This window comes from Pelobates fuscus, chromosome 1 (assembly GCF_036172605.1).
Source record: "Pelobates fuscus isolate aPelFus1 chromosome 1, aPelFus1.pri, whole genome shotgun sequence".
Classification (NCBI taxonomy): Eukaryota; Metazoa; Chordata; class Amphibia; order Anura; family Pelobatidae; genus Pelobates; species Pelobates fuscus.
The window spans coordinates 435824411-435851929 of NC_086317.1; the positions used below are offsets into that span (position 1 = coordinate 435824411).

The 27519-nt window shown below is 40.9% G+C and overlaps 1 protein-coding gene across 1 annotated transcript; it reads left to right on the top strand.

Moving 5' to 3' along the window:
* Positions 1-7927: 7927 nt before the first annotated feature.
* SLC46A3 (solute carrier family 46 member 3) lies at positions 7928-27271 on the top strand. The gene is made up of 6 exons (XM_063444876.1): positions 7928-8038; positions 13684-13922; positions 18282-19149; positions 23599-23682; positions 25844-26000; positions 27005-27271. The coding sequence occupies exons 2-6, from the start codon at positions 13731-13733 to the stop codon at positions 27084-27086; spliced, it is 1383 nt and encodes a 460-aa protein (XP_063300946.1). The 5' UTR covers positions 7928-8038; positions 13684-13730; the 3' UTR covers positions 27087-27271.
* Positions 27272-27519: the final 248 nt, after the last annotated feature.

Genomic DNA, 27519 nt, shown 5'->3' on the forward strand with positions numbered 1-27519 from the left:
CTTGGCTAAGGCGATACGTTAACAGGGAAGATGCTATTTTCTTGTGGCGGGGTTTTCGGGAAGGGTTCTTTATTCCCTACGTAGCTAGGGGACCTGGTACGTTGTGTGGGAATCTTAAGTCAGTGCGGGAACACCCAGAGGTGGTGAGGGACAAGCTAAGTAAGGAAGTGCAACTGGGGAGGATGGCAGGGCCGTTCTCGGCACCGCCATTGCCCGATTTGCGAATATCCCCGTTGGGCGTGGTCCCCAAGAAGGAGGCAGGCAAATTCAGGTTGATTCACCATTTATCGTACCCAAAAGGGGCTTCGGTGAATGATGACATTGACACGGCTCTTAGCTCCGTCTCTTATACGTCATTTGACAAGGCAGTCGAGTTGGTTCGGAGGCTGGGGCATGGTGCACTGATGGCAAAGGTGGATGTGGAAGCGGCATTTCGACTGCTCCCGATACACCCGGACTGCCATCATCTGCTCGGGTGTTGTTTTGAAGGGGAATATTTTGTTGATCTGTGCCTGCCTATGGGGTGTTCGATCTCGTGCGCCTATTTCGAGAAGTTTAGTACCTTCTTGGAGTGGGTTGTGCGGACGGAATCGGCAGAGGGTGCGGTGGTGCATTACCTAGATGATTTTCTTTGCGTGGGCCCGAGGGATTCGGACCGCTGTAAACAGATATTGGACGTGTTTCAGTGGGTGGCGCATAAAGTAGGGGTTCCCTTGGCGGAGGACAAGACGGTGGGGCCTACGACGTGCCTTAGTTTTTTGGGCTTAGAAATTGACTCCTGTAAATGGGAATGCAGGTTACCGGGGGACAAATTGTCACGGCTGCGGGAGCTGGTGGCCACGGTAGGGAGGGCCAAGAAAGTGACACTGCGAGGGCTCCAATCGCTGGTGGGGAGCCTTAATTTCGCGTGCCGGGTCATACCCATGGGGAGGGTTTTCTGTAGGCGCCTCGCGCAAGCTACGAGTAAGGTGCGGCTGCCGTCGCATTACATTAGGGTTTCGGCGGATATGAAGGCAGATTTAATGGTGTGGGACCGGTTCTTGCGGGATTTTAATGGAACGGTGATTTTTCGAGAGCCGGCGGCATCAGGGGAGGTTGTTAGTTTATACACCGACGCCTCTGGTAGCGTAGGCTTTGGGGCTTACCTGGGGGGTCACTGGTGCGCTGAGCCATGGCCGGAGGCCTGGAGGCAAAGCTCGCTGATTAAAAATCTGGCGTTTCTGGAGCTATTCCCGGTAGTGGTAGCGGTGAGTTTGTGGGGACGGGTGTTATCCAACAAGCATATTATATTTCACTCAGATAACATGGCGGTCGTACAGGCGATCAATAGTTTGTCGGCGTCGTCCCCCCCTGTTTTGTGTTTGCTGCGGCGTTTTGTCCTTCTTTGTATGTCTTCTAATTTGGTGTTTAGGGCTAGGCACATCCCTGGTATGTTGAATGTGGTAGCTGATGCGCTTTCTCGTTTTCAGTGGGAACGATTTCGGGAAGCGGCGCCGGAAGCTTTGGCACAGGGGCAGGCTTGCCCTGGCGAGATGTGGCAGCTCGGGACCGCATGCTTGGGGAGTGTATAAAGAATTCTCTTGCGCCGAGCACGTGGTCTGGCTATGTCAAGGTGTGGAAAGAATGGGACGAGGCGGTACAGCAGGTAGGGGGTGACAGTTCGCAAGGGCAGAGGGTGGACGTGCTGTTGTGGGTACTGTGTCGCTTGTTTGCTAAACAAGCGTCGCCGGCCGTGATAGATAGGTGCATGTCTGCCATGGCGTTTTTGTTCAAGTTCAACGGGTGGGAGGACATTACGAAGAATTTTCTAATACGCCAGGCTTTGAAGGGCTTTAAGAAGGGTAAGAAGCTCGCGGACCCGAGGCGACCGGTGTCGTTTTCGGTTTTGCAAAACCTGTTAAGTGTGTTGATTGATCTGTGTAATTCCCCTTTCGAAGTGACACTATTTTCCGGGGCGTTTGTCTGGGCGTTTTTTGGGGCTTTTCGCATTAGTGAGCTGGTGAGTGCCAACAAGTTGGGGAACGGCGGTTTGATGTTCAAGGACGTGGTCGTGGGTATTGATCAGGTGCAGATATGGCTGCGCCGGTCTAAAACGGACGTGTACGGCAAGGGCCGTGCGGTGGTACTGTATGAGTTGCCAGGATCAGAGGCTTGCCCGGTGGCTTGTGGCAAAAGGTACTGTGAGGTGCGGCCAGAAGGTAAGAGTTGTTTCTTTTTACACGCCGATGGTTCAGCGTTGTCGAGATTTCAGTTTCTGCGGATGTTTCGAATAGGTCTGCAGAGAATGGGTTTAGAGCCGAGTCAATTTGGGACGCACTCCTTTCGCATTGGGGCAGCGACGGAGGCTGCGCGTTTAGGTCTGGGGGACGAGAAAATCAAGCAAATCGGGAGGTGGGAGTCCGTGCGATTCCGCTCGTATGTAAGGCCTGATATGTTGGTGTAATTGCTAGGGTGCAAGTATCTGGGGATGGGGACGTTGCCTTTTTCTGCCACTAACTTAGTCTCTTTTCAGGTTTGAAAGTTTGGTTGCTGGGCCACTCGTATGTGTACTGGGCGGAGAAGAGGGCCGCAGTTCGCAGAAGCGGATCACAGCTGGGCTTTCCTTTGGAACGAGTGACTCTATGTTGGTTTGGTTTCAGGGGAGCAAGTTGGCAGAGTTTGTGTAATTTCTTGTTTCAGAAAGTGGTTGGAGGGTCGGTCCCGGATGTGGTATTGATTCATGGAGGAGGGAACGACCTAGGTGGGATTCCACAAAGGGAATTGGTGAGAAGGATGAAAAGGGATGTAGATCGGCTGAGGGAGCTGGTTCCTGGCGTGGTGGTGGTGTGGTCTGAAATGGTTCCGCGTTTTGCGTGGCGGCACGCCAGGGACCCGGCTGCAATAGCTCGATCGAGGGGTAAGGTGAATAAGATGATGTCAGTTTTCATTAGACGTTCTGGGGGCGTAGTGGTGCGTCACAGAGAGTTGGAGGGCATGTTACCTGGGTATTTCAGGAGGGACGGTGTACACCTGTCAGATGTGGGGAACGACTTGTTGAACCTTGGGTTCCACGAAGGTATTGAGCAGGCCCTGTTTAGGTGTGGTGGGGGTCGCACATGCGCTTAAGGAGGTCAAGCCATGTGCTGTGGCGGAACAGGGCATAGTAGAAATTGGAATTTGGCGTAGAGTTTGGACTGGACAGGCCGAGGTGTAGGCCTGATGGAATTAAGGACTGGTTGGTTCTAGCTCTTCGGTGGCGACGAACCTGTGGGTGTAGGGGTGTCTGAGGTACACCCCTACAGTTAACAATATGATGTGGGGCCTCTTTGGTAGGCCGTGTTTCAAGTGAATTGTTATTTGTTATATATTGTTCAATTGGTAGGGTCATTGTCAGGGGTACTGTGTGGGGGGTATAGTAATTTAATGTATAGTTGGACAATGACCCTAAATTATGTTAATTTATGATAATTTAATTAATAATTTAATTAATAAAAGCTGTGGACTTTATACTCCAACAGAATTAACTGTGTCCGTGTCTTATTCAGTTTAAGGTTATAGTGCATGACGAATATCGTCTGTACAAAGGTTTATATAAAAGTTTAAGCACATGCCGAATAACGTCTGTGCAAATGTCATGAAGCCCATGGAACAACGCAGTAGGAGGAGTGGGCCTTGACAGAGCCAGGAAGTGGGCAGGTGCTAGTGTTTGGGGGTTGGATTAGTTTAATGGAGCTTGGGGGCGGAGACAGGGAGTATAAAGAGCAGCCATTTTAGAATAGGGGCCATTTTAACCAGAGCCTTTCTTACCTGTAAATTGTCCCACCCACCCTCCCTAGGTTTAGCAGTTCCGTTTCAGTCACAGCGGCGGAACAGGGCATAGTAGAAATTGGAATTTGGCGTAGAGTTTGGACTGGACAGGCCGAGGTGTAGGCCTGATGGAATTAAGGACTGGTTGGTTCTAGCTCTTCGGTGGCGACGAACCTGTGGGTGTAGGGGTGTCTGAGGTACACCCCTACAGTTAACAATATGATGTGGGGCCTCTTTGGTAGGCCGTGTTTCAAGTGAATTGTTATTTGTTATATATTGTTCAATTGGTAGGGTCATTGTCAGGGGTACTGTGTGGGGGGTATAGTAATTTAATGTATAGTTGGACAATGACCCTAAATTATGTTAATTTATGATAATTTAATTAATAATTTAATTAATAAAAGCTGTGGACTTTATACTCCAACAGAATTAACTGTGTCCGTGTCTTATTCAGTTTAAGGTTACAGTGCATGACGAATATCGTCTGTACAAAGGTTTATATAAAAGTTTAAGCACATGCCGAATAACGTCTGTGCAAATGTCATATGCTTGACAGCAGAGCTGCAAAAAGGGTAATATAGGGTGTAAAACTCAGTGCTGTCTCACAGTGTCTGTGTGAGCAGAAGTGTGGACAGGCCATGTAAAAGATTACTTCTCATCTGCCCACTGTACACAGGAAGGAAGAGGGACAGCACTGAGTGAATAGCAGCTACTGCAGGTCTACTATCAATCATAAAAAGGAGACTGGCCAACGTGTGTGTGAGTACTTCAAACTGTAAGCACTCCTTTACCTTACCCCAGAGTTAACCCCTTCCGAAATATTGACAAACTATTTCCTTAATCACATACTAAAGCCTAAACTATAAGAAAAAACATTTACCTAAATCCTCGATGTAACTCCTATTAAAAATTAAACACCATGTACCCAAATACTATATTTCCTCTTAACACCATACGTAAACTAACTGATATGAATTGCTCCCTAACCTTTACCACCACCACCCACTTCACCCTAACCATTTCTAACATTATCTTGAGCCCTGCATTTACACAACTGCATATACTCACTATCCCAGGGGTAGAAAAGAGGAAAAATGGCAGGCAGTAAAATGCAGGTTCCCGAATCAATGCTGCTACTGTACGTTTTCCCTGAAAAATATATTTTGGGGGCTAAATCAGATTTTTAAATTTATTGAGTTTATTGAAATGACATCCAGCGACCTCCACACGCAATCCTGTACTTCTAATTCTACACTGCACTGCATTTCAAGATGGATTAGGGAGGGTAGGTGACAGTCTGAACAGGCATTATGGAGGACAGGAAGGTAGCACTCTGGATTGGGATTAGTACACACAAATACACACAGGATAAGGGAGGATATAAAGCAGTCTGGATGAGGATAAGGGAGGATATAAAGCAGTCTGGATGGGGATTAGGGAGGATATATGGCATCCTGGATGAAGATTAGGTAAGATATTTAGCAGTCTGGATAGGGATTAGGGAGGAAATATGGCAGTGTTGATGGGGATTAGGGAGGATTCATAGCAGTCTGAGTGGGGATTAGGGAAGATATATAGCAGTCTGGATGGGGATTAGGGAGGAAATATAGCAGTGTGGATGGGGATTAGGGAGGAAATATGGCAGTGTGGATGGGGATTAGGGAGGAAATATAGCAGTGTGGATGGGGATTAGGGAGGAAATATGGCAGTGTGGATGGGGATTAGGGAGGAAATATAGCAGTGTTGATGGGGATTAGGGAGGAAATATAGCAGTGTGGATTGGGGTTATTAACAAGTGAGAATTCAAAGCGAATTCCAAATTAAAAGTCAACATTCAAAAACTATTTCATTCACCTATTCTAACAGTTAAGCTACTTTGGCCTTAAATTAGAATTTCACTTTGAATTGATTTTAGTGAATATCCCTGGAAAGCATAATATACAGTCTGTGGATGAATTAGGGAGCCTGCATAATGTACACTTCCTGACAGTCTGTGGATGAATCAGGGAGCCTGTATGATGTACACTTCCTGGCAGTCTGTGGATGAATTAGGGAGCCTGCATAATGTACACTTCCTGCCTGCATAATGTACACTTCCTGACAGTCTGTGGATGAATTAGGGAGCCTGTATAATGTACGCCCTGACAGTCTGTGGATGAATTAGGGAGCCTGTTGTAACGAAAATATACCCCAACTCGCAGAATTCAACTCAACAAAAGACAGAGGAGAGATACGTCTACCGGACCTTAGAATGGCCGGACTCGACGTATATGAGAGGAGACAGAGTCAGGAACGATCCGAGGTCAAGGGCACAGAGAGACAGCGTAAACTAGGACTAGCCGGGGTCTGGTACACAGTAAACAGCAAGCCGGCAAACAGAACAGTTAAGGATAAAGAGATAACGTAGTCAGAAACAAAGCCAAGGTCAATACGAAGGAACACAACTGAACACAACAAGCGCTAAAGGGAACTGAAACAGAAACCACGATCGGGCAGGGAGTAAAGGGAGAGGTAAGTTTAAATACCTTCAACTTATTCTTGATTGGCCCCTGTCATATCCACGCCCCAAATATGTGAGAGTATGGGGAGTGTGGGGTGACAGGGGCCAATGGGAGACCGTTTTGATTTTCGGCTCCCACTTCCCCTTTAAGAGCGTGCTCGTGACGCGCGGCGTGCTCTCAAAGCTAGGCGGGACACGTGACCGCATTCCGCGGTCAGCGCCCGCCGTCATCGGCGCTCTGAGCGCGCCGGGAACAGAGGACCTCGGCCGGCCCCTGTCTGGAAGAATTAGGGAGCCTGTATAATGTACACTTCCTGCCTGTATAATGTACACTTCCTGACAGTCTGTGGAAGAATTAGGGAGCCTGTAAAATGTACACTTCCTGACAGTCTGTGGAAGAATTAGGGAGCCTGTATAATGTTCACTTCCTGACAGTCTGTGGAAGAATTAGGGAGCCTGTAAAATGTACACTTCCTGACAGTCTGTGGATGAATAAGGGAGCCTGTATAATGTACACTTCCTGGCAGTCTGTGGATGAATTAGGGAGCCTGCATAATGTACACTTCCTGTCTGTATAATGTACACTTCCTGACAGTCTGTGGAGGAATTGGGGAGCCTGTATAATGTACGCCCTGACAGTCTGTGGATGAATTAGGGAGCCTGCATAATGTACACTTCCTGACAGTCTGTGGATGAATTAGAGAGCCTGCATAATGTACACTTCCTGACAGTCTGTGGATGAATTAGGGAGCCTGCATAATGCACACTTCCTGCCTGTATAATGTACACTTCCTGACAGTCTGTGGAAGAATTAGGGAGCCTGTATAATGCACACTTCCTGCCTGTATAATGTACACTTCCTGACAGCCTGTGGAGGAATTGGGGAGCCTGTATAATGTACACTTCCTGACAGTCTGTGGATGAATTAGGGAGCCTGCATAATGCACACTTCCTGCCTGTATAATGTACACTTCCTGACAGTCTGTGGAGGAATTGGGGAGCCTGCATAATGTACACTTCCTGACAGTCTGTGGATGAATTAGGGAGCCTGCATAATGCACACTTCCTGCCTGTATAATGTACACTTCCTGACAGCCTGTGGAGGAATTGGGGAGCCTGTATAATGTACACTTCCTGACAGTCTGTGGAAGAATTAGGGAGCCTGTATAATGTACACTTCCTGCCTGTATAATGTACACTTCCTGACAGTCTGTGGAAGAATTAGGGAGCCTGCATAATGTACACGTGTGTATGAAGAAGTTTATACAAAGATTTGGGATGGCAGCTTTGTGAACCTGACAAGCAATGCCACAGCAGGTTACTGGTAGCCTGATACATACATAAGTATCACTTCTACCTAATGACAAGATATCTCTGACATGCAGTGGTTGCAAAGCCTTCAGCGACATTTTGTGTAACAGTCATTTTTAATGTATAGAATGTTGCCAGCTTCCTCCTCTCCGGTCCCTCCCACAGATACAATCTGTCTAGAAAAAAACCACAACAGAACAAGCCTGCAAACACAAAGTGGGCGGGTTTACTATGAGTGACAGCTGAGCTGTCCAATGAGTACACCCCTCAGGCTGGGCTGAGCAGGCTGGCTTTACAGGGCTCCAATGAGTAAAAGGGAGACAGACACAGTGTAACTGCTTGACCTGTCACTCTAACATTATGAGTGTGTTTTGCGGGTGATCAACACTGATCAACATTGGGTAACCTGAGAAAACGACTACTGACAATTATATGGAAATTGTAAGTACAGGACAGATAGTGGACATTCTAATCACTAGAATCTAGAATACAGCAGCTCTAACAAATACAGTGTTGCTGTAAATAACTCTGTTCCAAACCGATTGGCTCCAATAATGTTTAAATATGACACCTTTATAATTTGGTGATCACTACTTGCATTGCATAGTGGGAAAACAATAACTTTAACCTTTTCAGTTCTAAAATACGTTTTCTTGTAATTTTTCTATTTATAGTTAAATCCCCCCCCCCCCCCTCTCATAATATTGTAAAGCGCTACGGAATCTGTTGGCGCTATATAAATTGCAATAATAATAATAATAAATAATAATAAAGATGTAGGCTCTGGCACTTAAGGGGTTAAACCCCGTCTTATGTGAAGTGCTGGAGATTCAGGTAAGGTACTCACATGACTCAGTGGTGTGTTTTATTAGTACTTTTGGCTGCTTTGTGTGTGATGTCAATAGAGTTTAGTTAACATTACAGTTCCTTATCACATTGTGCATGTTGGGCTTTATGTTGTAATCATCATATCAATGCAGGGAAGGGCTGTGAAATGGGGTTAATCAACAATGTACCGTAGAAAAAGAAATGTATAGTCACTCAGCAACTTCACAATAGTATCAAATTATTAGATAAAAAACAAAAAGAGTGTTTATTCACTAAACTAAGAATTAAAATTGGAATTTCAAATATTTTCGAATAAAATAACTTTGGCTAGAGAAAATTTGTATATATTTTTTTTCCAAATCTACTATTTTTGCCTTTTTTCTTTCTATTCTGATTTTAATTTGCTACGATTCACAGTTTAGTGAAAAGCACTCAAACAGTTTAACATTATTGCACAGGCAAAAATCCTGTAACAGTGATTAATCGAAAAAAGAAAATTGTTTACAAATTTATACAGAACAATATTGCAAAAGTACTGATGAACCAGGACATAAGATTATATCACAATTTTAGGTTTAGTAAAGTGGCTTCAACAATGTCATTCTAACTGACGTCCGGATGAGTGTTTTCACTTTATCCAGGAAAGTTTTGACTGCCACAAATGTAAAATTAATTTGTTTGGCCAAAATAGCCAAGGTGAGAACAAAGTTAACATGGAGGTATTTTTTTTTTTTTAAATCTGTTTCAATTTTGACAAAATTAGAAATTTACTTAGAACTCACTTTGAATTGCCAAAACAAGAAAAAAAAATGTAAAAAAAAATGCATACTTTATTATTCATACTATATTTTTATTATCATTATTAATAACTGTTGTTGTAGCATTTGTACTTTTTTGTATGGAGTTCTTGTCCCTTTTATTGTCTATTTTGTCCTGTATACCCATTGTTGTAATCTAGGCAATTGTTTTAATGATTTTTACTTCCCTAGACCCAGGCAAATGTATACGCACACACACATATATGCATCATGATGCTTGCATTGAGTCATGTAGCCCATACACATATACATGTTGTGTCTGTGAATGTATGTTGGTATGCAGATACATATAAATAGAATACAAAATATAAAAATTCTGAAATTGTCTGGAAAAGCCCCTAAATCCTTATGTACTTTTAAATCTAATTATTTGGTTTTATAAGGGAAAAATATATCAGCAAACCATCTGTTTAAATATTTTATAAATGGACATACATTCACTCACTTTAAATTGTATTTATTTTTAACCTTAAAGTGTTCCTTTAATAACCATAGTTCAGGCATGCAAGGGAGTACCTAAACTAGATGTTCAAGGCTGGGAGGCTTGTTTGTAAATATTGACGCGGATATAATTATTTGATCTTATGATTCAGTTATAATTAATTAAATCTTTCTTAAAGGTTTATGAAAACTAAAGACAATAACCTTTCTCCAACGTGGGCTGCTTTGTAAAATATCCTTTTTGCCACACACGATCTGTTTAAAAGAGATCTGTGGATGAGTCTTACAAGTATTCGCATTTAACAAAATTTCAATAAATGAGAAAAACAAAGCAAGCAATAAGTCTAATTGATGCTGTTATACAAATGATTAAATATTTTTTTTTACCAATGGTAGAACTGCTGTGAATTCAAAGTTAATTTAAAATTTAAGGTCAAAACAGCCAAATTTTAATTTGGCTGTTTTGGTCTAAATTTTAAATTCGTTTTACATTTCTGTCTACTCTCAATTCAGTTCAGTGACTAACTCTGAAGGCACAGATCTGGGGAAGGATACAAAAAAAAAATATTTCAGCTTTAAGGATCCCAAAAGCACAGTGGTGTCCATAAGTCTTAGATGGAAGAAGTTTGGAACATCTAGGACTCTTCCTATAGCTGGTAACCTGGCCAAGCTGAGCATGGGGGTGTAGGGCCTTCATAAGAGAGGTGACCAGGAACCCAATGGTATAAAATAAAGGGGACCAAGCACTCCTTGGTTCAATACAGGCACTTTATTGGAACCACAGCAACGTTTCGACCGTGAGGTCTTTGTCAAGCTAGACAAAGACCTCACGGTCGAAACGTTGCTGTGGTTCCAATAAAGTGCCTGTATTGAACCAAGGAGTGCCTGGACCCCCTTTATTTTATTTCATTGATCCTGGGAATCTGGTGCTTGGTTCCGGTCACAGAAAGCACCCTGGGAGTGAACGCAGTTCCATACTTTTTTCACAGGAATCCTATGGTGACCCTGGGCCTGCTCCAGAGATCATGTGTGGATATGGGAGAAACTTGAGAAAGGGCAGCCACTACTGTGACACTCCACCAATCTGGCCCTTGTGGTAGACTGAATTTGAATATTATTTTTGTTCAAAGAGTCATATCTGGAAGAAACCAGGCGCTGCTCATCACCTCACCAGCTCTATACCATCCCGATGGTAGAGTATAATCATTAAAATACAAGGGTTATAAGGAAAGGTGAAAGGAAAAACCATGACAGTTCCACTTTAATTCCATACCAAGTAAAAAACTGTATGTCCTCCTGCATATGGAATTAGTATTCAAAGAAAATCAGAGGTTGACTAAAGGTCATATAAATATGTTTAGAATTATTTTTTAAGCTTCTATTTTTTTCTTTGATTTCAGTAATCCACCTACTACAACTCTCTATTTAGTGAATAAGCCCCCATGTCACAATAGCTGTTTCCCAGGTACATTATTTAATATAAGACCATTCACTCGTGATTTATTTGTACAATTAGTTGAGGTAGTTATGACAAGTTGTTTGTCTACATACTTAAAAACCTGTTTGTCCTAATCATTATTTATATTTCTATGATGTATTATTTACATAGTTATATCTTGAGTTTCTGCAGTTGCTAGCTTATAAGAAAAATTAATAATAATACAAAACAATGTAATTGATCTACTATTCCCATCGGAAGAAGAAAATTTCTTTCAGTTTTTTCTTCAACTTATATTTTGAACTTATAAAGCATCGATATAATCACTTTTGACCAGGTGTTTTTTTATTGTACTAACTTTAACTGTGTGAGTGTCTGTGAAATATTATTTTTCTTATCAGTATAGATTATTGCAGGTATTTCCCATGTTATCAACTTCTCAAGCTATATTTGCAATCTCTCCCCAGTCAGTTTGTAACATTTTACCCTACCTGTACCTAGTACATAAAGGAGAGGGTTTGGGACTATGGGGGCAGGCATGAGTAGTGTAAAATGTTACAAACTGACTGGGGAAGAGATTGGAAATATAGCTTGACAAACTGATAACATGGGAACAACCTGTGCTAATCTATAAAGTAATATTGTACAGACATGCACAAGAGGTAGAACTATACACAATCACACACAAACATGTGTTCCTGACCCTATAGTGTTTAATCCACCATTTAGGTGGCTTGCCTGGGAGGGGGGACAGTACAAGGCAATCCCTGTTGGTCCAAGTGGTGAGAGTGAACTCTAGCAGCTCAGGCTAGATTTCACTCTTGCGAGATTTGGAGCTTTGCCGTGGTAACTGTGACAAGGCTCCGAGCTCGCGAGAGGAGAACCCAGCAAAGCTGCATTTTAGAGCACCCCCGGGTCCTCTCTACCTCCCCTGCCGGCTGCCACCATTACGGTGCTAGCGGCCGGAGAGGGAGATCTCTGATCTACCCTCCGGTCCTGCAGATCCGGCAGGGGAGAGCACATTACCTGGTGCTATGATCATATGATCATAGCAACGGGAAATATTTCACAGCAATTTATTTCCGGTCCGCAAAAACTTTCACCCGACTATACCGCTACACTGTGTAGTGGCAATAAATTCTTGCGGACCTTCCCCTTCCTACCCATACTATCTTCACTATCATCGCTTAGCCAGTACATCTGGTCATGACAAAGTCATAGGCAGTGGTTGGATATCTAGAATTTATTTTTTTTCAGTATTATTTGTGTTGTCCAGTAAGGAAATATTGACATTAAAAGAAATTGCATATACTTTGTGCAGTTTCTAAAGATGGATCTTTATAATACAGTGCAAATACCATTCTTCCTTTCCCTTCTCCGTGTTCTTACTGTCCTCTCCCTATGGAAGGTTACAGGAGACAAGCTGAAGATGCTCTGATGATACTTTGCCAGCCAAACAACTGATTGCAGCTGTTCCAAGTGGACCTGAGGATAGTCGCTGAGACGTAACAGAGAGAGAACCAGAAAGGGTGGAATCAGACTCACAATGAAACATTAGTTTGTGGTAGTACATATAAACAAAAGCAGTCCATAGCCCATAAACAGTGATGGTGGGGACGTAACATCAACAGATCCCTTTGTGTACATTTCCAAATGATGGAAAAGAACAACGATTTGGATGTGTTTTTAAATGCGTTCGATAAAGTAGTGGGGGCAATACTTTAACCTACATTTAAAGGGGAAAGCCCTGAATGTATTGCTTTCCTTCCTACGGACACTGGACAGGACTATGAGGCCATAAAGTCTGCCTTCTTAGAAAGCTTTAATCTTTAATGACTGAAATCTACAGGAAAAGATATCAGAGCATTCAGTAATATTTAGATCGGCTCAGGGCTGCTTTCCGGAGATGAACTGATGGCCCAAAAGTAACTACCTATATGGTACGGAAGGACTTAATGATAATGGGAGAGTAGTGTTCGACAATAGTGTTCTGAGGCCAGAGATTGAATATTGGATTTGAATGCCAAAAATGTTGATCTGGTCAGTGATTACATTACATTAACAACGGCGTGAACAACTCGGCAATTTCCTGTGTGGAGGACCTCAAAGTCAGTCAGTCAAAGTCAGGGGATGTTTGTCCTGTTCTACTTGGAGCAATGGTGTGATGTTGATGTTTTCTGTGTTCACCAGCTTGGTCACCTTCTGAGTGCCACCTACTCTAGGCGCGCTATAGTGGTTATGGTGCTTATAAGGCTCTTTTCTAGATTGTCAGCATTTCGGCATATATGTTTACTGCACTGTATGCATTTTTTAATGAAAAAATTGATTCCACTGTATCCATGGTTTCCGAGAAACCAATAAAGTTAAATGAATTATTCTGTAGGCATGTTTTATTGTAAGCTTTGGGAACAATTCTCCTGTAAATAACGCTTACTCATTCATCATTTCTAACAAGCATGACGACTTAATTCTCTGATCCTGTTAAAACAAATAATAATCAAACAGTTGGCGAAATCCATGGAATTTACGGTGCATTTCTCTCTCAATGTTTTTTTTTATAGGAGTAATGTGATAGCAATGCAAGTGGCTTTTTGGCTCTGGAAAGAAGATGAAGCAGTTCCGTCTCGTTGAACCTGTGGTTGCCGTGTACTGTTTTGCAAGCTTTGTAAGCTTTCCACTAGGCCAACAATATATATATCACAGGCTATGGAATGAGGAGTTCAACTCCAGTGTTCCGTACAGTGACAATGTATCACAGTGTGAGACCAATCAAAGCAGCCCCAACTTTATTCATCAAAAGGTAAGGAACATATCAAAGTGAATTTCAATATTTTAGGCCAAAATAGCCAAATTGGAAAAATTCTATTATTGAGCTATGCTTTAATTTATGCTACTTTGTCGTAAAATCTAAACTTCACCTTGAAATCACTTTAATTTCGCAATCATTTCATTTATCAATTCACACTTCGATGAATAAATCTGAATTAGTTCAGACACAGTACGTATAGGTATCTGCAATCTCCAGATAGTTATAAATAATGTATGGCTCGATGAAAGATGCAAAAAACACATAGGGATCCATTCCAAACCACTACAATACTAAAAGAACAAACGTTTATATATATATATATATATACACATTAAAAAAAAAAAAAAAAAATTAAATAAGTTGGTATATTCACTAAACTCCAAACTGTTCTGAATTAAAAATGAAATTACAGCTAAAATAGCCAAGGTGTGACCATGGGCATTATTAGGTGAAAGAAAGACTAATAATACATTGTATGGCTCCTCCCACATATACCTTAAACCCCACTTATGTTCCACAGTAAACTAGCACATGTTTTTTGGGACCAGATAATGAGCCTTTAAAAGGTAATGAAAGCAGAACCATCACTTTCAGAGAAGTGAGTATTCTTTGCTCTCTCACCCTAGTAAACATGATTGCAGTGAATGCATGTGTATTTGTGAAAATGTTTTATAAATGGTGCGGAAGTAATATATAAATAGCATATACTTGTACACTCATCAGAATATTTTGTTTACCTAAAAAATAAACAGAAATATAGTGCAATACCATTTACAATATATGCCTTTCCCACATACTGTCATTTGGATTAAAGAGCTTCAGACTAGGTTTTTTGCCTTCTTTTGGATCAACAGAAACAACATATGTGAGGAAGGCTGAACTTGATGGACGCAAGTCTCTTTTCAGCTATGTAACTATGTAACTCACAAAGAAAGAGTGGCCGTGTGTCACTCAAACAGCTGAGCACCAGGAGGATCAGGTCTTGGACATCACTGGATCCAAAGAAAACCGGAATGTATGTGAAAAGGATGTCCGTGTGTCTGTGAATATAGATACAGTGAGGTGAAAAAGTATTTGATCCCCTGCTGATTTTGAACGTTTACCCACTGACAAAGAAATGATCAGTCGTTTCTTGTAGTTGGCCACCAGGATTGCACACATCTCAGTAGGGATTTTGTCCCACTCCTCTTTGCAGATTCTCTCCAAGTCATAAGGGTTTCAAGGCTGACACTTGGCAACTCGAACCTTCAGCTCCCTCTATAGATTTTCTATGGGATTAAGGTCTGGAGACTGGCTAGGCCACTCCAGAACCTACTGTCTAGGACCTTGTTCTTGAGTCACTCCTTTGTTGCCTTAGCTGTGTGTTTTGGGTCATTGTCATGCTGGAATAAAAATCCACAACCCATTTTCAATGCCCTGGCTGAGGGAAGGAGGTTCTAACCTAAGATTTGAAAGTACATAGCCCTGTCTATCGTCACTTTGATGCGGTGCAGTTGTCCTGTCCCCTTAGCAGAAAAACACCCCCAAAGCATAATGTTTCCACCTCCATATTTGACGGTTGGGATGGTGTTCTTGGGGTCATATGCAGCATTCCTCCTCCTCCAAACACGGCAAGTTGAGTTGATGCCAAAGAGCTGTATTTTGGTCTCATCTGACCACAACACTTTCACCCAGTTTTCCTCTGAATCATTCAGATGTTCATTGGCAAACTTCAGACAGGCCTGTACCTATGCTTTCTTGAGCAGGGGGACCTTGCAGTGCTGCAGGATTTCAGTAATTCACGGCATAGTGCGTTACCAATTGTTTTCTTGGTGACTATGGTCCCAGCTGCCTTGAGGTCATTAACAAGACCCTCCCGTGTGTTTCTGGACTGATTCCTCACCATTCTCATGATCATTGAAACTCCACAAAGTGAGATCTTGCATGGAGCACCAGACCGTGGGAATCTGATTGATTGCTTCTGTGGACAGGTATCTTATAGAGGTAACAAGCTGAGATTAGGAGCACTCCCTTAAAGACACATGGGAGCCAGAAATCTTGCTGATTGATAGGGGATCAAATGCTGATTTCACTCATTGACATACAAATCAATTTATAACTTTTTTGACATGCGTTTTTTTTGGATTTTTCGTTTTGTTATTCTGTCTCTCACTGTTAAAATACACCTACCATAAAAATTATAGACTGATCATTTCTTTGTCAGTGGGCAAACATTCAAAATCAGCAGGGGATCAAATACTGTATGTATTTGACCTACATGCCTGTATGTGTGTAAGAATGCAGGATTGCCTTTGTAAGGCATGTTATTGTGTGTGTGAATGCAGAGATGCATTTGTGAGTATGTGCATTAATGTGTGTATTTATATTCTTTATTCATATTATAGGTTACAAAGCCTTTTCTCACACTTCATATTCTCATATCCTCTCATCCCCACCACTTGTTTCTCCCCATACACTTAATCTGTGTGTGGAGGGGGCATCCTATCCGTGTCTCTATACACGGAACTCTGAGCTAGTTGAGTTCCCTTTAAAAGAGATGCCAACTGCTCGGTCGACCTCATGAATTAAATAAAACTGTTCTGAACTAGTTTTGGGTATTTGCTGAAATCTCCAACTGACCCATTACTGCAGAATAGTGGGCGGACTTCTCACAGTACCTGGGCCTTTGCCCATGACCAAAGTGCCTGAATGGTGGTCAGTCCGTCACACTTCTGACTACACAGTGCTGGAACTTTAGTAATCAGTTGGCTGGATGGAATACAGAACACAGGAACACCAAATGCTCCTTCCAGCCAGACTTACCCCCACCCTGGAAAAAGTGTGGCTTGTGAGGGCTCCGTATGGGACTCACAGAGAGCTCTATGTAGGCAGGTAATTATTATAGCAGGCTGCTTTCTGCGTGCCGCACTTCTCAGCATTATGATATACCGGTAAGTGAAAAAAAAATTTTAAGACAGACAGCACAAATATTTTTTTCTATTTTATTTTAGTTTATTTCTAACTATTTATGGCAAAAAAACTAAAAAAAGGTTGCTTAATGCTGTATCTTATAGTCTGTAGTGCCTTGTGGTTATCAGATGGAAATATGGTGAAGACATTTTAGCTGTGATGTACTGATAAATTTGTTTACACTACCATAACTCTAGCGAGCGGGTATGTGTGTGGGAGGGATGGGGGGTGAGTGGGTGTGACAGGGAGTTTCCATTCACTTCCTCTGTATTGAAGTCCAGCTGTTGCTGTGCAGAGATAGTTGTAGGAAGGATATGTAACATTCATGGTAATTACCTGTCTAGTTTTACAGATCTTGTGTATACATTGGTATCAAGCTAGAGCAAAAGTATTTTGACTAATATGACCACCCAAAAAAAACCCATAAAGGGGACCAGATGAATATCTTAATATAAAACCATATAATTTAATGCAAATGAACAATAGAAATGACTTGTGTTGAACAACAATGTTAAAGGGGCATTCTACGCTCCAAAACAAGTTTACTGCAATAAAGCAGTTTTAGTGTATAGATCATGCTCCTGCAGTCTCACCGCTCAATTATATGTCATTCAAGAGTTAAATCGTTTTTTGTTTCTGTTTATGCAGCCCTAGTCACACCTCCCCTGGCTGTGACTCACACAGCCTCTATGAAAACATTGTATAATTTTAAAAGATTTTAAAGTACATGTAAAAGTAAAATACAGCACATTTATGCATAACAAGTTATTATCTCCTGCTCTGTTAATGCAAATTTTATCACACAGAGGAGGCTGCTGCAAACTCTAGCGGACAGTTGATAGAGCAGGAGATATGAAATGCTAAATTAAACACACTGAGCGATAAGGCAAGCTAAAACATTTAGACTTTTTCAGGAAGTGTGGAGGGAGACAGTGTGAGTCACATGCAGGGGAGGTGTGGTTATGGCTACTTAAACAAAGCAATTTGCCTCCTAACTGGCAGTGAATTGAGTAGGGGCAGGGGCATGACTTGTACACGGAAACCACTTAATGCAGCTAAAGTTGTTTTGGTGCTTTAGTATGTCCCTTTAAAGCCATCACTCTACAGCAAAGTTTTTTCATCATAACTTCTCTAGTACTACAAACAGCATAGAGATGTTTTATAATCCCGTGGGCCAACCATTTGTTTAACTGCCCCTGTGTTAGTAGACTTGAAATTTTGCCCTTATGAGAAAACAATCAACAGTGAGGGACAGTGTTCCCAATATGTTTTTATTAATCTACCCCGTCTTGAAACTGACCAGCATTTTTTGGGCAATTTGCAGAAGTTTCATTTTAGCCATTTATATCAGAATGCATATGTAAAATAAAGTATTTAAGATAATTTTCTCTTTATTTTCAGGAAGTTCAGAAGCAAGCATCATTTTTTTCTACCAAGTTGGATTTAAGTGCTCTTATACCAAGCCTTGTGATGTCTTTAATCCTTGTATCGTATGGAGATCGACATGGACGCAAAGCATCCCTACTTTTGCCCTCAATCGGTGGCTTATTGTCTGTAGGAGTTTATTTTTCTGCCTCCTTCTTTTCTCTGCCCTTAGAAATATTATACGCGTCCACTGTCATCAGTGGTCTCCTTGGAAGCTTCGCAACATTCATTGGGGGGTGTTTTTCTTACGTAGCAGATACAGCTAGAGATGTTCAGAGCAAAAACATACGGATCGCTTTTCTAGATATGGTCCTAGGCGTTTCAAGTGGCATTGCAGGAATTGCATCTGGATATTTTATGAGAGAATTTGGTTTTAAAGTGTCATTTGCCATCCCAGCGTTACTTCACATAATTAACATTTTTTATATTGTTTTTTTACTGGAAGAAACTGTTAAAAAAGCAGAATATCAACAAGATGTTTTCAGCAAAGAAGGATTTAAGGAACTCTTTTCCGGAGTGTACTATATGTTTAAACATGCATCTTGCAAGAATCGGGTTGTTATAAGTCTCTTGCTGTTTGCGTTCATGTTCTACTTATTTGCCAATTTGGGACCAAGTTCCCTATTTACACTGTATGAGCTGGACTCGCCCCTATGTTGGAATTCTGTTCTCATCGGATGGGGATCAGCCTTCTCCACATTTTGCTTTGTGGCAAGTTTTTTGGGAGTTTACTTCTTTTCCCGATGTCTTCAAGATGCATACATTGTCTTTATTGGAATGATCTCCTGGATAACAGGAGTAATCTTGGCTGCTTTTGCGCATACCACTGTCTTTATGATGCTAGGTAAGGTACAGCAAACAACCACACTTTACTTTGATTTAACTATTTTGTTATGCATTATTAAAAAAAAAGGAGGGTCTATAAAGGAAAGTCTACCAAATGATGTTGCATTACCTAGTTTACCGACCTGTACAGTTGTTGAGACTGGATGCTGAGCTCCACCGCTGAGCTCAGATATAGAGCTTCAAGCTCTCCGGTTGATTTAGGGGAGCCCAGTAGACCCCAGGTATGATGTTAAACCATTCTAAAACAGTTTACTTGTGCACTATCCCAAATCCCTATGCACATTTAAATAACTGGAGGGTTTTGGTATCAATACTGTGGACACCTGAGTGTAAGCTCATCTGCCACGCCAAGATTATCAATCTCTGTTATAAGCTCTTTATAAAGACAGAATAGAGAGAGAAACATACATGTTACTTATGCATCGTGTGCTCTGGCTATACCCCTATAGTGGTTATTAGATTAAAGGGATACGTTGGATATGCTTTATGTGTGAAGAGTGTGCCCTCTTTTTTCTATTTATTTTTTTTTAATTTTAGATTTCTGAAGAAATTGGCACTTTTTAAAATTAACATTGTTACATTATTACAATTACAACAGAGGCAACGTTGGCCCAGCAAATCAATTTTGGCAAATTTCATTGTGCAAAAACTGAAAAGGGGAAAGTCCTGTATTTGACCCCGCAACGTTTCAATGCCCCATAAAATCTGGACATGGGTGGGAACTGTTTTACTTGTTAGACATTGCCGAACACAAATATGGGTATTTTATTGCAGTAAATGCTAACAGTATTATGACATACATAGCTAAAATGCCATGCTGAACTTGTCAAATAGCTTGGAAAATAACAAAATGTCTTAAATTCTCAAACCTTTTTAGATTTTATTCATATTAAATTGTTTCATATATTAATATTTGATGTGAAATGAAAGTCCGATTTTCTTCTGAAGAAAATGATATATGATTAGTGTGTGTGCACTTAATATAAAAGAGGTAAATTATGGTTGAACAGACATATTGGTCAAATTTTAGGTTTTGTTTTGTTCATAACATACACAATTGCCTCTGTCCTTAATGGGTTAACTAATTTGCCCTGTAAATATTTAAATATATGTATGGGTCATAAATAAAAAGTATTCCTGAGTCAAAGTTCTAAAAGTGAAGCAATTAGCAGAAACATTCCATTAGTTTCCATGGCGATTGCTAATATTTAAACCTTTGTCATAGTATTCCTCTTTACATATGACCCCACTTGTATCTGATTACTACTCTTTTCAATATATAAAATTACACAGTATAGAACTTATCTGATATGTATTAGTCAGATAACACCAGGCAGTGTAGTGTTAAATTACCAAGTGACTTGATTCTGTTAAATATTTCTAAGCTGGTTCATTTAACTGAACTTTATACTTAAAGGCTTTTTGCTTATCACATCTCATATCACAAATACATCATATTTCTTGATCTCATGTGTTTTTTATATTGTGTGTAGAGGACAAGTTGATTCTAGGAGAGATTACATAATCTTTGCTAGGTGCGTGACACGGTTGAACTAGTTTAAAGTAAATTTAATTTTTTATATATACAGTATATATATATGTACTAAAGAGGTAGGGAAAGTTGTAGTTACTGATAGGTAGGAGACAGATATTTTGGGTGAATGTTAAATGTTTGAGGATTTCCTAGATTACATGTGGATAGTTTTGGCATTGATACATTAACATTAGGTATTTTTGGAGTTGATAGCATTGCAATGGACACTTGGGAATAAATAGATTAGCAATTGATGTAGCAGTGGCTACATTGAGAATTAGAATAATTGGGCATACTTTAGACATTGAGAATGTATCACTGGATAAGATGATTAGCAGGGTATGCTTTTTAAATTATTATTATTATTATTATTGCCATTTATATAGCGCCAACAGATTCCGTAGCGCTTTACAATATTTTGAGAGGGGGGGATGTAACAATAAATAAGACAATTACAAGAAAACTTACAGGAATAATAGGTTGAAGAGGACCCTGCTCAAATGAGCTTACAGTCTATAGGAGGTGGGGTATTAGAAACATTAGGATAGGAAATATCAAGTAGGAGTGAAGCAGAGCTGGAGGAGAGAGCAAAGCACTATCCCATAGGGACAGGTATGTAAGGGAGAGATTACACTGGGAGGCCATACGCTTTCCTGAAGAGATGGGATTTAAGGCCCTTCTTAAATGATTGAAGACTAGGGGAGAGTCTGATGGCAGTAGGCAAGTTATTCCATAGGAGAGGAGCCGCCCGTGAGAAGTCCTGCAAGCGTGAGTTGGCCGTACGGGTGCGAGCAGCGGTCAGGAGGTGGTCGCGGGCAGAGCGGAGGGTCCGAGGAGGGGCATACCTCTGGATCAGTGAAGAGATATAAGAGGGGCTGGAATTGTTCAGTGCTTTAAATGTATGGGTTAGCACTTTGAATTGACTCCTATAGGATACAGGGAGCCAATGTAAGGACTGGCAGAGGGGCGAGGTGTGAGAGGACCGACTGGATAGGAAAATCAGTCTAGCTGCAGCATTCATTACAGACTGTAGCGGGGCAGTACGGCTTTTGGGGAGACCAATCAGGAGAGGGTTAGAGTAATCCATGCGGGAAATTACTAGAGCATGGACAAGCTCCTTGGTAGCATCTTGCGTAAGAAAGGGGCGGATGCGGGCTATGTTTTTGAGTTGGAACCTACAGGACTTGGCAACAAACTGGATGTGAGACTCAAAGGTGAGACCAGAGTCAAGTATGACGCCAAGACAGCGTGCTTGTAGGGATGGACTTATGTGGATATCACTGACTTGAAGGGAGAGTGAGAGAGGAGGATCAGTATTAGGAGGAGGAAAGACAAGGAGTTCAGTTTTAGAGAGGTTAAGTTTGAGAAAGCGTGACGACATCCAGTCAGAGATGGAAGAGAGGCAAGCAGTGACACGTTGCAGGACGGCCGGGGAGAGGTCCGGTGAGGAGAGGTATATCTGAGTGTCATCAGCGTACAGGTGGTAGTGAAATCCAAAAGAGGTAATAAGTTTTCCAAGAGAGGCAGTATAAAGAGAAAATAGAAGGGGACCAAGGACAGAGCCTTGGGGAACTCCAACCGAGACAGGGCGAGGGGAGGAGTTATCCTTGGAAAAGGAGACAATAAATGAGCGTTGGGAGAGATAGGAGGAAAACCAAGAGAGGACAGAGTCACAGAGACCGAGTGATTGAAGAGTTTGAAGGAGGAGAGAATGATCAACTGTGTCAAAGGCAGCAGAGAGGTCAAGGAGAATTATGATTTGGTCATTTGTAAATGATTTGGTGTAGTTATAGGTATACTGCCCTAAGCATTAGCCATACAGCCTGGAATATACTTTAGTCTACATAAAGAAAAGAATTCTAGAAAGATGGTTATTCCAGAATATTTAGGTCTAGAATAGAACGTTATTTTGAATTTAGGTGAATTTAGTTTAAAACATTTTTTAGGTTTTTTTTCAAATACTGGTATACAAGTTCTGTCTGGAAAAAGTGCAGACATTAATACAATGAAAACGGTTTGCGTGACATCAATGTAACCTGGCAGCCAAGGAGAGTGGATTGAATCACGCATGCGCGAACAATGACCCTTGTCAGTAGACGCCGTTGGCTGAGGCTCCATTGTCCTATGTAGAATGTTTCTTGTTTCGTTTATCTTTTTTTTAAATAAATATCTCAGTTTTTCATATTACATGGCTGGATACTTTCCAGACAGATCTTGCATTCCTACCTCTCACTAAGGAGCAGCATTGCATAACAAAACATTTCAATGGTTTTCAGATGGACATTTGCATCTCTACATGTCAACAGGTTACCTTAGGTCATTTCTATCTTAAATTTCCTGTTCACGGACCGGTACATTTCCTGCAATTTCAGCAGATGTATAGATTATATATTAGTTGAACCAGAAAACTGCTTTTGCGTCCCTCCCTCTTGTGACTCAAACAATCATTTTCTGTTTTAACACCAAGATAAAGGGTATGTTTAGGTGAAAGTAGTATTTAGGTCTTTATTCTCAAACTGTTAAATTATTGTGGTGACAAGTCGTGGCTACTTGGAAACTCTGTGTACATGTCTAGCTATGTACCAGGTCAAAGCATAACATTAATTAAAATAAACCAGTTACAAGTTTGCCCTAGAACAAGCCAAAGCCACTATGACATGTTGTAATGCCGTTACAAAAAGAACAATGTTATACTCACAACTAACATCTTTAATCCAATTGTTTTAAGGTTTTGTTAGAGACAAGGTATATATGGAGTTAAAATATAAATTCCTTCCCTATCTTTCTTCTTACTAGTTTCCTTTCTTGTCCTTCCTGCAGTTGTTTCATTGTGATAAATGTATGGTTGATCTAACATGCTATCTTTCAATGCGTTTCATTTTATTTATAAAAGTACCTGACTTTATTTTTCAGTGAGAATCCCACTACTTTTTGCCGCTATGCCTCTACCAGTGCTGAGGTCTATGATGTCTAAAGTGGTTTCTGAAAGTCAACAAGGTGAGTTGAATTGTTAGTTTTGCCAAATTTCAAATATTAATCTGGTCAGTGGTACACTAACTCAGCAGTGCGGAAGAATATATACAATGCATTATTACAAAGTATTGATTATAATAGTGATCTTGCGTCTGCAAAAGCTCTATAATGTAACAATTAGCTAAATATTATAGATGTAAGATATGTCTTTAGATGGTGATGCATTTTTAATTTTTAAATTAGGTGAACGCCTGCCTCTTCCTTCTTAGTGTTCGGGTCAAATCCACACGTGTCGGCACCTCACCTTGTTTTATCATGTTAATAGTATATTCAGTGTCACAACATTCAACAACATTCCAAATGCTTCAATACAGCTTTTACCCTCTCACATCCCCCAATATGTTCAAGAGATTCATTCATCCACATCTCATGCATCCACTTACACTGGTGGTGTACAGACCCACTAACAATAGATAACTGGACACGGAGAGTTGAACCAGTCCAAGTACTGGAAGAAGTATTAACCTCCAAATCCACCAAACCATAGAGACATAAGGAAATTTGGCACCCCATGGACAAACCACTTAAGCTCTAAACGCAACACATGGCTAACACCACCCACCCGGGATTGCCTGACATGAGTCTACCTAGTGTTCTAAAATACCTAACAATAAATGGTACAACTGGAGACGGGAGCAAAATTAAAAGCTGAGCCCTCTGCCCACAGTTGTCTTACTATGGTCCTTAAACAAATATTTCTTTATAGCAGTGTGGAAGAAGAGTACTCGTATTGTTCCTTGCAGAAACATTGGCTTAGTAAGCAAAGTGAAAGGACAATCCTGACAATGAATTTATAAACAATAAATACATTTCTCAGGAAATATTTTACAGTTGACACAAGCAGAAACTGCTGATTGTCACTTCCTCGTTAAATTGGTGACAGGTTTTTTATCAAAATAATTACTTCCTTATTGATGGTTCCTTTTATAAAACAATAGAAGCAGTACTCAATGATGAACACGCTCCCAGCTTTTTTTTTAGAAGGAACCTTCCTAGTCTTCTGTTTTACAAATGCACCGTTTACACACGGTTGGGTGGGAGCTTTAAATCTGTGCATTTAATAAATCTAAAAGTACTTTGTTAACTATGCATGTGGATAACACCATTATTTCTAGATAGATTGAGATATATCTTACATGAAGATCATCCTATCATGCACAGCCAATGAATAATACCCACACTTTGTAAGAGTAGGTATGATATTTTGGCCTATCAGCTCAGACCAGAATGACTGCCCAACATAGCCAGGTCAGTGTAGAACCATTTGTAAATGGTTTTGTAAATGTCAGGGGACTCTTTGTACCATAACCACTACACTGTTCTGTAGTGGGTATAGTGCTTAGAGTATCTCTTTAAAGGAACACTAAATCCTTAGGAATACAAACCCATTTTCCTACCACTTTAGTGTCCCTGTCCCTAGACAGAGACCTCCTAACCCCCATTTGTGCAAAAAAAATGTAAATATAAAATAATGATTTTTACTCACTTTTTTTTCCAGTTCTGAGACTCCCTTAGAGCTACTTACCTATCTGCCTCCCACGGCATCATGGAGGTGGCATGGCCTCCTCCACAATGGTCCAATCTAATGCTTCTCATAGAGGAGCATAGGGGACCCGGTGTGCATGCACGACAAGTACCTCTTGTGCATTTAAGCTTCTCCATAGGAAAGCATTGAATCAATGTTTTCCTGTGCTGGCTACCACATCCCTTGGTTAGTGCCACAGAAGCTTCATTTAGTGGCTGTCAGTATGACATTATGGCACCCCAGCAACCATGGGGTACCCCTTGAAGATACCTATGAAAAGCAAGAAGTTTAAAATATTCTCAGGTTTGTTTTCTTCAGGTTTTTGGGAAATAGGAGGAATGGAAAATCAATATATAAGCAAAATCCTGCTGCCACCTTAATTTATGTGCAAATATCCCTCCATTGTTATAATAATCCTACCATCCTACCCAAATGTAGCTCAGGATCTCTCTGATGGCATCTGCACCATTCTCTGCATAGCAATGAAAAAACTGTGGCATTGCTGTTGGATTTGTGTTTTGCCCGTGTGTATTGTCAAGGTGTGGAGTAATACCTATTCTAGCTGAAATACTAATTGTGCATTTTTTTTCTCTCCACTAGGAGCACTGTTTGCCTGCATTGCATGCTTGGAGAGTTTAACTGGAATCCTGGGACTGGCAGTTTTTAATACTATTTACGCATCCACAGTTACGTGGTTTCCTGGATTTAGTTTTCTGCTATCAGCTGGGCTCTGCCTACTTCCTTTTGGTGTTGTATGGTAAGAGTTTTCCTATAAAAATCTGCTGTGTCTGTCTATGTCTCATTTCATTATACCCTTTACTCAATGTAGCTCTTCGCCACATTCAGAACTGTGCAGGATTCACAATGGAATCCTAAATATGTGAATTGAATTAGACAAACTAAACATTTGCAGGTTGTATGTGAGCTGGCCGAGTGTGGTTGTGTGTGGCATTGTCCAAGTGTGATTGCATGTCTGATTTGGCTGTGTGTGTGATTGAGTTTGGGGCTGGCTGAGTGTGTTTGTTGTAGTTGGTTAACTGTGATAATTGTGGGAGTCAAGTATGTCTCTAGCGTGGAGTTTAAGGGCCAAAAATGATGTCCCTTCAGGGGAGCGAGGGCTATTGGTGGTTCTCCAGGGGAAGAAATAGGGCTATAAATGGTGCTGCAGGGGAGAATAAGGACTATAATGGTACCCCTGCATGGGAGAACAAAGGGTCATTAGTAATACACATTTGGGAAAGTGATGGTCATGGGGAGAGAATGAGGGCTACATATGTAGGGCAACAGTGGAGAGAACTTTATTTTTAAACCCCTCCTGCTTACCTTATTGAAGGGTGAGGTCCCTGTTGTGCTGACCACATTCTTGGTCCATCCCTCAAGAGGGGGGTCCCTAACTCTTCTGGCACAGTGCACACGGTAACCCAGTGGTGCTGAAGTTGCTAAAAGTCCTGTGATAATCTATTTAGAATACTGCTGTATTGGCAATGTACTAAATAACAGTTTTGCCAACTGCAGGGCAATAGACACCTATGTAATCCTGGTAGTTCTGCCAATGCCTAGAGATCAAAAAAAGCAAAATTCTGTTTCTAAATAATATATTTTTTATCTTATTTAGCTTGTATGTTGTTATATTGTTGTGCTTGTGACTTGTATTTTCTTGCACTAAATAATGTACACATTTTTCTGTTTTTGTGTTTTTTTTATCTTTCAGCAGTATGCTTTACGTTCCAATATATTATTATTACTTTATTTTCATTACAGGCTCTTGCTCTGCATTGGTTACCAAGAACGAAATCACGTCCTTCTTGTTAATGAGGATGTATCTACCGAAGAGGAATCTTGACTGATGAAGACCTGCCAGCCATGCACTTTACAGAAAAAACATCTTGTTTTGATTTCTGCAGGAATTATTAATAGACTAGCAATCCCTCAGTGTCTGAAATAACTACTGATAAATAGGCAAAAGGAAAGCCATCACCTATAATATTTCTTAAATAGTGCTTGTGATTTTTTTGGGGTTACCTTATTTATAATTCTTTATTTTTGTAGTGCATTGCAGAGATAACAGCTTATTAGAGACATGTCAAAACATCACATTGGAAGATATCAGTTTGCAAACCTTATGCATGTCTGAGTTACAGCACTTTTTTTTTTTGTGTTATAGTAGTAGGTAACAGTAAGTATGGTATATAGGGATATTAAAGCAAAACAATTATAAGGATTCATTCCATGCTAGCTTAGATAATGTCATAGGTTAAGATGGGGTGTAATGCCTG